This window comes from Hesperophylax consimilis, chromosome 10 (assembly GCF_061612785.1).
Source record: "Hesperophylax consimilis isolate HC1 chromosome 10, BYU_Hcon_1.0, whole genome shotgun sequence".
Classification (NCBI taxonomy): Eukaryota; Metazoa; Arthropoda; class Insecta; order Trichoptera; family Limnephilidae; genus Hesperophylax; species Hesperophylax consimilis.
The window spans coordinates 26,375,534-26,387,800 of record NC_142845.1 but is presented as its reverse complement, the minus strand read 5'-3'; the positions used below and the strand labels follow the sequence as shown (position 1 = coordinate 26,387,800).

General features: G+C 32.2%; 1 protein-coding gene across 1 annotated transcript in view; it reads left to right on the top strand.

The window, feature by feature from the left end:
- Positions 1-153: 153 nt before the first annotated feature.
- Septin4 (septin 4) overlaps positions 154-12,267 on the top strand; it is a 72,944-nt gene continuing 60,830 nt past the window's right edge. Inside the window, exon 1 of the mRNA XM_089636195.1 lies at positions 154-471. Within this exon, the coding sequence (XP_089492321.1) occupies positions 462-471 (10 nt within the window). The 5' untranslated portion in view covers positions 154-461. The remainder of the gene's footprint in view (positions 472-12,267) is intronic.

The window sequence follows — 12,267 nt, the reverse complement described above, 5'->3', positions numbered from 1 at the left end:
CAGCAAGCAAAAAAACGGCACCGCACAAGAAAATTTCGAAAGTCACAGAATTTTTTGTGAATTTTGTGCATTGTGTATGGCTCCTTTTACTCGGTGCATTGTTCTGTTTCATTGTTCGTTGTGGTCAAACTATTTCTCTATGCAGACATCTTGTTGGAGCGAGGGTGTGATTCCAAATTTAAACGAACCACAGGCATTTGCGAACGAATCATTTGAAAAATAACTAGTGGCGATCGGTTCGTTGGGCGGGAAATTGTGTTGTTTTATCTGTCAAACGTTTGTCGTATTAGCAGAATTTTATTGTAATTGTTATTTGTCGAGACATTGAGCATCGAGAAGTGAGTGAATGTTTGATTCAGTGAGGTAATTCAAATAGATGACGGCGAGGATACGCCGATTCTGCCCTCCATTCTTTATCAATTGTGAAGATTTGTGATTATCGAACGGGACTATCAAACAAAATGTCTATCGGTAAGTCAGACGTGGTTTTGCTAATATACAATAACATTGATATATTTAGTTATGTGAAAAACCGTGCCTGTTTTTAATATTCCGTGATATCACGTAAATGACTAGGTCTCCCACACTATTTGTTTTGGTTATCTCGTATCAAATAGGCGTTAATTCTTTTTTATCAGCTCCCACCGTGTTTACCTACTTGAAAAACGCAAAACTTTTTTACGGCATAAAAAAAGAGTGTTTCAAAAAATACAAATTAAAGACGATAATTTTGTCAAATATGTAATTATTTCATACTACTATTAGCGTGTTGTTATTCGTGAAAAATTACTGAACAACTTGTCTTGCCAAGTAGAAAACTTAGATATACATATTTTAACAGAAAAAAAATATTACACATTTAAAAAAAAGAATACAAATAATCGTTTGGTAAAATGTGTTGTTATATGGTTAGGAAATATTATTTCTGTAATTTAATCATTTTATTAACTCATGCATGAGTTCCAATTTTTAAAATATAATTTAAGTATGCCCAAGGAATTTATACCACTAAATAATAAATCATTTAATATTTTTTCCAGTACCTACGTTCCGTGGTATAGTACCTATTTAGAAAATTTGTTTGCTAAGGCCTAAGTATCAAAATCATTTCTGGGAAAGTAGGTACTGTTAGTAAGCATGCTTGTTCTGAAAAGCAAAGGCAAGAACACTCAGTGAATTATGGATTTATTTTTATTAAGTATTCATAGATAACATGTTCCATAAATGTATATCTACAAACCCAGGTATATATCATATTTTATATCGGTGATAGTACTTACTTACCTACTTTATATTGTATCATAAAAATTATATTTTTTTACGTAGTTAATGCTAATTTCAATACTTTTACTGGAAGATTTGTTCTAAGATATTAATTTAGAATTTCCAATACTTGGTGTGTCTATTTTTAGGAGAATGGATTGATTTTCTTCGTAGCGTGCTGTGACCTCCGAAAACAAAAATCTTTAAATATCACAAGAGTTACTTCGTTAAAATTTTCCTTAGGGATCGTCTTGACATTATATCATAAAATAGTAGAGAGGTAAACCCCTCACAAAGAAAACTGATAAAAGTCTGGTCTGCTAAACAAGCAAAATAATGGAGATCCAAGATTTGTATTATTATTTTTTAATTTTCTTTTCGTAAATTTCTCAGTAATAAATAATACTCACTAATAAAAGAAACAAATAAAATAAAATGCAACATCATTATAATATTATCAAGAAGTGCCTTGAGGCCTTGTTTTGTGATCCAATTATTTGCCTAATCGAGGCATAAATCTTCAATACACAACTGTGTTTCACCATGATTACAAAATTTAAATGGCGATATACAATGTCAGGCAAGTATAAGAGAGACAGAATGCATGCTAAATTATCTAGAATAAAAATATACTTAGTCAGTGGCGATATTTATTTCCATTCAAATATGTATGGAAGGCACTTCTAGTTTTCTGCTTTATTCTATGTAATTTTGTATACTTATACCTAAACCTAATGAAAATCGAAATGATTTGAGATTTTCACGGCCAAATATAGTGATTTAACTTTTACACATCTGCCCTGATAATAGACACTGAAATGCTGTCCGAAACTTAAGCTAAAGAAGGAGGCAACACGGCATAATACCCCCAAAATAAATCATTTTAATAGCTAATTAAAACATTTTTTTCTCTATATTCTCTTAATCCTTTATGTTGAGTTTTCATCTTTCTGTATTCAAAAACGTTTCAAATAAGGTTTTTACGTGAAAAAAACCTAAAATTTATTAATTTAAAATTCAACATAATCAAAACAAACCTTAATCTATGTTTGTCATCTATATTAAGTGGAATGTAAAACAAAACTGAAAACATTCTAAATTTAATATACAATATCATTATAATGAGGTGATGAAATTCTAAATTTAAAAAGCAACATATTTACGAGTATAATCAAAACAAACTGTGATAAAATTCTAAATTTAAAATGTAACATCATTATAATCAAGGCAGTTAAAATTCATTTTGTTCCATTTTTCGCACTTATTTTCAAATTTCATTTCAACATTTCATCAATGAGAAAGCTTGCCACCGAGATAAAACCTAAAAGATCCTAAGTAAGCCTAATTCGATGCAGATAGTTCTTTGAATTTTCCTGCCTGATGCCTCGGTGCTTTTGCACAATGGTGCAATATAACAATAGCTCTTCGCGTTGCATTGTCGGGAATGAGATGCTATTGCACTTATGAAACTTCAGCTTCATGAAATGTAAAGTTCACATGTCACGGTCGCTTGTTTGAAAACAATGTTTTTATACAATACTCATTTTATTTAAACAGAGTTGTTTCATTTTACAAAGTAAATAATGTGAGCGATGTGAAAGAAATGCACTCATTCTTTCTTTTAAAATGTAGCTATTTAATTTGAATATACAGAAGGAAAACGACAATGTTTTACTGCATTTCTACATCTTAGCGTTGATTTGATCATATTCTTTATTCTTAGATTTATTCGGCTTAGTAAATCTTTCATCATTCCAATTAAAATATTATCTATGAACGCTCTAACCGAACCTTTAAAAATATAACAGTTAAGTCAGATTCTTATTATAATCTTTTGATTTTCTTATTAGAATCTAGTCTGAAATAATCTTAACAACAAACTAGATATGATCTTTTGAGACAAAGAGCTCTAGGCTGAACTAGTTATTATTTTGTACAATTTAATATTTTTAAATTTAATTGATAAAGATGCGATTTTCGTTCTGAACGAGACATTTTTGTATTTATCCAAGTTTAATAATACCAGATCTCAACTTTCCAGTGTTTTTCTGCTTCTGATGTCGCGCAAATAGATTTTCTGCATTGTAGTTTTAGATGAAATCGGTTTTAAAATCTTTCGACACAAATAAATGAATCATCTATTTATTGCTTCGTCACACAAAGGTGATAAATTTGCTGGTAAGTTAAAAATCTAAGCTTTTATAACAAATTTAATAGTTTTTCCAACGAAAATAAATTATTTCCACCGTCGGCAACGTCATTTTAAGGTCAACTTATATTCTGTCTGTTGTTCCAGTTTAATGGACTTCTAGTTCCACTCGGATGATTACAAAATGACCAAATTACATTTTTTACTCTTATCTTTATAGCTATCTTAAGGCGATGCCATACGTAGTAATGCAAAATCATGGGTTTTTGGTTTGAAAATTTGGTCGCCTAGAAATGTTTCAGATGCTTTAATTAAATACTGCGAGTAGAATACATCTTGGTCTTTGAAATAATCTAGTATTTTTTAGATAAGTCTTTTTATAAGCCCAGAAAAAGTAATGTAACGGCCTATGAAAACTGCTTTAAAGTTCAAAATCTACTTACGAACCAATTTTCGGTTATTATTTTATTGTACAATGTGGCAAATTAAGTTATTTATAAAATGATCGAAAATAAAATATATTTATGCCTGAACATCTACAGAATAAAATAAGACACTTTTTGGCCAAGTTTTTTTCTTGCATAAATCAAAACAGACGGATGGTGTTAAGCGGGAATTTAAACCTTATCGCCATCTACGTAAGGTTTGTTATTGATAGCGGCTCAATTTAAAATATTACACGACGTAGTGCATCGCCTTAAGCTGTATGACACTATATTAAAAACACTGGACATCAAGAATAATAATACTATTTGAATGATTTCTATAGCGCCATTTTTGTGCAAAATCACCTCAAGGGCGCTGGATTGGCATTTGCTATTTGATATTTTAAGCACCGCACCAAATTCCAAAAAATCTTCACAGAATTTTGACTTGGATAAATAAACTTTATTCTGTTTTAATAATATACGTAACTACGTTTTTTGTTAAATATTAGTACTGTAGTATAGATATAGAGTATTCATTAACCGCCACTCAGTAGGCACTTAGTTATTTTATTTTTAATTATTACATTGCATTAGATACATATATATGGAAAAAGATTATAATATTTCAATAACTGTATAAGTATAATAAAAATAAGTACAAGTGTTATTATATTATGAATTGTATGTCGGTATTAGTCATTTTAGTTAAATGTTTACTTTATGGTGGAAACTTTCAGTATTGCCAGAACCCCCATAAGAATCAAAACGTTGCTTGAAATGGCTATTGCCATGTATAGCGACAAAATCTGAATAAGCAGATACTTTCAACCTTCCTTTTCTACACCTCCTTATCCCTCATCTCCTTATTTGAAATGAACATGTCACAGTAATTGAGGATTACATAGTCCCGCTGGTTTCAGACAGTTGGGACTTCTACCTGGCCTTCAAAGTATGCAATTTATTAATTTATAGCATTTACACTGATTATTCTGACGTCAGTGAGCATTTATTATTTCTCCTATCCTGCTAGTTAGAAATATGCTTTTTGTCGATTAATTTCATTACAAATTTTCAGCTTTTCAACAAACTCTGAAAATACATGCAACGTGCTCCATGCGCCATCAAAGAAAACGATAACAACATGCCACGTAGCGATGTAGCGATAAAGACTCATTTTAGAGAGGAGGCCACGGTACCCGCTCAATATTTTCGTACGGCTCAAAGAGTTGACTCAATTGAACGGGAGTCGAGCTCAGAGCGTATGAGAGTACTCCAATATGACTCGCCCGTTACGGCTCCCCCGATTTGTATTTCAGCTCCTAGCGTAAGCGTATGAATGATCGTACGACCATTGGTACAGGTACCTGCGTCGCCACGTACCACAAGAAAAATAAGTTGCAAGGTATTTAGTAGGTTTAGGTACATATGTCCAAGTCCAGATGTCAGCTGTCAGACGCGGTTCATGTCTGAGTAAAATGAATAATGGGATAATTTTATTGACGCTATTTTTCAAAAATATCTCCTGATTTTTATTTTTTTTTTTAATTTTTTAAATGATTTATTTATTCCGTTGTTTACATTTTTATTTTACATAGTGTTTTACAAAACTGAGTAGTATTCACTTTGATTGTAAGAAATCTCTCATTTTTACAATTTTTCAATATTAAAGATATTATCATTATTTTTTTTTTTTCTAATAATTAACTTTAATTTATTAATTGATATTAATTGAGTATGTATTGTATCTTGATAAATGCATTTAAGTTTTAATTTTAAAAAAATATTTTTGTGTTAAAAAGAGTAACCGTTCAATTGAGCCGTGGTTTCCCGGGAGTCGTACGAATATGGCTCGTCAAAAAGAGTCAGCTCAATTGTGCGGCTCGTTCACGAACGACTCGTCGCTAATGCCATGGTACCTTACCTGAATCGTTTTTCCCATTACATAGTCGATAAAATTTGAACGGCCCGGAAATTATTTAAGGCAACTAAAATACGAAATGTTTGATAGCTGGCATAAACTTTCTTAGAGTCAATTTCTTTCCTCTCGTTGTAAATTGTCCTTCTTCTACTCTCTATCTGAGGCCTCACTTTGCCATTTTCACCTTCACGAGGACGTACACACTCACTACTATATTATATGAAGTGACTTGTATATGAAGTAAAAAACCGCCCAACTGCCCTGTACAAATTTTATGTGAATTGCCCTGCAAGCAACTGGAATATGAATTGTTTGACAGATGGAATCAATCCATCAATCCATTTCTCTCAATACAGCTTAAATTTGTCTTACCCTCCTTTTAATCTACGCCTGGTTACTGGAGAATAAATGCTACTTGGCTAAGATCTGCTATTGATTAGTGTACCACGTAATTCGTAATGGATTATCGTAATTTGTTCCACGGCGAGGACATCGAATCTCGTCAAAAAAAATATTTTCTCTCATTGATCGCTCAAATACTTACCCGTTTCTTGCCTAATCTAGAACTTAAATGGCCTAGAAAATTTCACAACTGGATACTTGATATTGAACTTTTTCAATAAATAGTTATATTTATCGAAGATTTTCTTCTCCTGTTAATTATTTTCTTCTTCATTGCTCATACTTAGCAGTACTCACTTATTAAAACCTTTTTAATTTTTTTTTACATTTTATACTTTTAGATATTTTATTATTTTAACATTTTATACTTGCTACTTTTCTTTGAGTTGTTGTTCTTTTAAATTTTATACTTTTCTTTCAGTTGTTCTACATTTACATTTTATACTTTACTTTCAGTTGTTGCACTTTTACATTTTATATTTGTTACTTTATACTTTTCTTTGAGTTGTTGTACTTTTACATTTTATACTTTTCTTTGAGTTGTTGTACTTTTACATTTTATACTTTTCTTTGAGTTGTTGAACTTTTACATTGTATACCTTTCTTTGAGTTGTTGAACTTTTACATTTTATACTTTTCTTTGAGTTGTTGTACTTTTACATTTTATACCTTTCTTTGAGTTGTTGAACTTTTACATTTTATGCTTGTTACTTAATACTTTTGTTTGAGTTTTTGTACTTTCACTATTCTTACTTTTGTTGATGGCTAAATTTTCCTTATTCTACTCTCAATCTGACACTGGTCAGAATACCACGTAACCGGCCGTGAAAGCAATTGGCTGCGGCGATGACATCGGATGGACCATAACAATGATAGTAATTTATAGTGGCGCATCGAGCAGTGAGTACCGACTAGTCACTGGCCGCTGGAGGTTAATTGAACAAATTACACTCGCCCACTTCTGACTTCTGTGGCCCTGTTCCCTGCTGGTGGATTCCATTCTTCGTAAAGAGGGCCAGTAGAACATTTACTAAATAATCGTGACAGAGTTGCTACCATAGACCAAGAAATTTAGGTCAGTAAATAAGGCCAACGATAAGGTTTTTAACATTTAAACCAGGATTATTTTCTTTTTCTTTTTATAGTGGAGTAAATTATTGAGTTAAACCCCAAAATTATAATATTTAATCATTCTTTGGCCATGTTTTGTGACTAGATTTAAATAGCCAGGTGCTTCCCCACCTTCCTCTTCAGGGCTTTATCATTTCGCTGCGGATGCTGTATATTATTTTTCAGACATTTTTTTAACTATAAAACATATTCCTAACACTGGCCACCATAGTGGAGCTATGTTACATGTCCGTTCTGCCCAATACAGCCTGATATAATGGAAGATTAAATATTATAATTTCTCATTTAAATATAAATATACGATCTATTTATTGTTATTAAGTTTAATTTGTTGAACTCCATTTTAATTTTAATTTTTTATATATTCAATAATATTGTTATTGGGTTTATAAAAACAGTTTATTTTTAAACAAGTTCTGCTGTGTAATTATTATTACGCGTGACAGCTGTTTCGCCCTCTGAAGGCATTATCAAACTATTTGCTAATGTTTGCTAATCAAGCAGTTTGATAATGCCTTCAGAGGGCGAAACAGCTGTCACGCATAATAATAATTACACAGCAGAACTTGTTTAAAAATAAACTGTTTTTATAAACCCAATAACAATATTATTGAATATATAAAAAATAAAAATAATAAAAAAAAATAAAAATAAAATATATATATATAAGATCTCACTGAAAAATGTGAAAAAGAAAGTTCAAAAATGTTGTGATCGCATCTATTTCTGTTTCACGTTTTTGATTTGGGAGTTATTCAACGATTATTTTTGTTTTATTCCCGAATGCCTAAATCGCTTTCGGAAGGTGAAAATACAATGACGATGTTACAAGTTTAAAACAAGTTTTGTTATTACATTTATTCTAATGGTAGGTACATTTTGATCACTGTTGTATCGAATTTCAAAAAACCTATAGTGTATGTTATTATCCAAAAAACTCATACACTTTGACTAAATTAAATAATTACGAAGATTTATTTTAAGTGTCATTCTATTACCGATATGTACGAGTGATCTACGTATCTGAGGTTGAAATGATAGGTATCTGATCGATGATTTATAGGTTGCAAGTTAGATTCCCGTATCAGTACAAAAGTATATCGTGGGAATAAACGATATCTAATGATCGTATCATATATTTAAGTAAAAATATAAATTATTAAATACATATAATATTTTTATTTTTTTATATTGATTTTCATCGTTGTGCCGTACATTAACATTAGCTATTAATGTTTCTCCATTCATGAGTACATTAAGTTGTAAAAAAATACAGTAAAATATAACTTCAATACTAGAAAGCTTAACATTTTCTTGACATTGTTTTTTATTACTTTTTAGCTTTCACCCATTAAGAGAGACGTCTGTACGTCTATTTAAAATAGCATTTTGATAGGTATAAATTTTAATTAGAACGATTTACGTTGCAACACAAATTTGTTGTGTATAAATTTCTTAAATGTTTTATTAATCTTTTTATTTAATTTGATTATATTACCTAAATTGGTTGGGTAAGATTTTTTTTAATAATCACTAATTAGTTAATTACTAATCAAAAAATTGCTAAAGTTATCTCAAAAATCACGAATAATCGCATTATTTAATGGCCGATATTTTATAAGTTACAACACAAACAAATAAAACAAAAGCTAACAACCGCACTAGATATTTTCTATACGTGTTGATTAATAACATTATTATTCAGTTTGGTTCGGTATTTTGTCCACAAATAAAATTTAAGTTTTGCATGAAAAGGCCGCGCAGCTGTTCCTCTTAAGGGCGAACTTGGCCATGAATTTACTAAAACAGATTTTTCTTAAAATTAGTTATTTTTTAACAAACCTATTGAACTTTCGACCCCTGGGTGGGAACCCGACGCACTCATCCACTCGGCTACCAACCGGTCGATTTTGTTGCTTTCTGAAACGAAAAGGATGTTTAATACCAGATGTTCCACCCTCGTCACTTCCCCACTATCCCATTCTCCTCACCCTAATTTCCCCTTTTCTACTCTAACCAAAAATTCATAATTGTGTTTGTTGTCATCGCAATCATTGTACAGGGTTTTCCAATAAGACGTGTTATTTTGATATTTAATCGTAAAAGATCAATGGTATCGTTGCTTGTGTAGCACGTAGCGCCGTCTCGATGAAAGTAAACGTTGTCCAAATCAATACCATCCAATTTTGACCATAAAAAAATCATTAATCATCTCTCGATAGCGCAATCCATTCACCGTAACAGTTGCTCCAGCCTCATTTTCGAAAAAGTAAGATCCAATGACTCCGTCGGACCATAAAGCGCACCAAACAGTCACACGTTGAGGATAGAGAGGCTTTTCAACAATAATTCTTGGGTTTTCCGAGCCCCAGATGCGACAATTTTGCTTGTTGACGAAGCCACCGAGGTGGAAATGGGCCTCATCACTCAAGATGATTTGCATTTGATTCACTCAAGTGAATTTTAATAATTTCAATGCGTTTTTGAAGCGTGTATCGTTCCATTTTTTATTAATGGCGTAGTTTCTACTTGTCAAATGTCGAAAAATGACAACTTCAACAGTAACATCTACAGAAATAGCGGGCTATTCAAAATAACACCTCTTATTGGAAAACCCTGTATTTTACCAATCCAACCAAACATGACTGTAATATATGGAGATTGAATTATATCTTAATATCGTGTTGTAAAAACTCCTTTTTTTCTACCAGCTTCCAGGCTTACTACGTTGTTTAGAGGAAATGTATGTGATTATTATTCATGTTACTTAATTACATAGTACATGCCTACGGTCCCATTGGCCAGTAGGCACGAATCACGAACCACGAATATTAGGTTTACAAGTTGTCCATTGACCCCCTTATGTGCTAGTAGGCCACCAATCAACATATTATTTCGGCGGTGCACATAGGTCCGAAGAGAATCTTTAGCTGGACAAAAATACATTATGATGTGTTTTTGTAGTGCTTTTTTTAAATTTCAATACCGCACAAATATCCCAACTGGTCCCAACAATCTGGAGCCACACATACACGGATACTACTTACTGATATGAAATATTGTTGATTTATTAAAAATCTAGTCAATTTATTTTTTTTCCTGTTAAAAACGGGACTAGAGGCCTATAACAATTTATTTGACAAATTTAATGACAATTTATCAGTAAAACACGAATATGTTATAAGGAAGTCGGAACACGTGTTCTTCAAAATAATAATATTTTCGCATCTCGTCCATTATATTTATTCGGACAAGGCCACCTGCGTTGAACATATATTTCGAATGACAATTTTTTTTATTAAAAAGCCATTCTCATTTTTCTCAATCACCAATTGGGTTATGTTGTGAGGCTGGAGGTAGTGGAGAGGGGAAGGAGATGTGGAAGAGGAAGTTGGGTAGTACTTGGCTATTCAGGTCTGGTCACCAGCTCAGCTAAAGCCAATCAAGCAACTTCTCTCTGAATGGTGGTATTACACCAGGGTGATACTGGGGGTATCTTCCACTTTGGAACGTGCCGCAAGTATACTATATATTATTTTTAATTAATAAATTTTGAAAAAATAGAATAAAATTTGCGCAAACCGGGATTTGAACCCGCGACCTTCGGATTGCTAGTCGATAGCCTTACCCCTCGACTACGGAGGCCGTCTGTGGCCGAAGAGTGAAGGCCGTTGTTCCCAAACCCACTGATCAACTATTGAACCGTAATTTTGGCTCAACACTGCTCAAACGCACAACCACGCTCTTTCCAACAAAAGGTGACGACTGAGCAATCGATCAATTTAAGGAAGCCAAACTACTGGATTAAGCTTGACTCAGTAAATGACTATTTATAAAAAGTGTCAACAGAGTGAAATATATTTGCGACGCCAAGACGCGGTGGCATTAAAGTCAAGCTAACACTTTATTTTTAGCATATTACACACGTTTGTTTAAGAAATATAAAATATCAGTGTATGTATAACAGTATTTAAAAAAATACAAATGAATTAAAAATAATTACTATTATTATTTCGTCAATGTTCATTTAACATTGAATGTTTTTACTTTGATGTTATTTTTTTGTCTATGAAAGTGAGTGAGGCCACTTAAGATAATCAATGGTGAAGATGTTTGGAAACAGGTTAATCGAACGTCATTGAACAAATCACTTCACTGATCGGAGCCAGAGATTGATTGTTTGAAAAGTTGGGAACAACGGCCGTATGTCTCCTTTTCTCAAGGTATAATCATGACTCTTGTCTAAACCACTCGAGCGATGGAAATTTGTGTTCGGTTTTCGATTAAGCCAAACAAACCTCCAAATATTAATACGGAAACGTATGAAATATTCAAAACCAATGAATCGACATAGATTTCACCGTTTATATCACATGTTTAGGGTTTATAGAAAAATACATCGAGATATTTATAGAGTATAATTCATAAAAATCACTTACCTAAATTTGAATAGCCATTGCTCGAGTGGCTGTCGTATTTTGAAGTATAGCGATCCAGACCTCTGTGCGGTGGCCTGAGCATTTTAGTCATTGGGGTATTCGAGTATGTATTGTAGAAATTAAAGACAACACTTCCTGTGAACCTACATTACAAGATAATGTATTTACTTTGGGCAGGTGTTAGGTGTGTCTGTCTATCTATCTACACTAACAGGCCGCTCTGTTATCAAACAATAGGGTAAAGTTATTGTTATCGAATACTAAGTGGATGATATATCGGCTAAACAAAAGAATTCTACTCAAACTTCATATACTTATGAATATACGCGTATTTGTTTTGGAAGATTCATATAAAAAAGTATATTGACCACTCACTTGGCATCATATTCGAAAATGGGTACCGAAATATTGTGACGTCATATGATTGCCTAACTATATCCACCAATGAAAAACTCTGAAAGTCTATGGAATAAACTTTCAGAGTCTTTCATTGGTGTATAATATAATAAGTAGGCTCTGAATGAGAATTTTACTGTC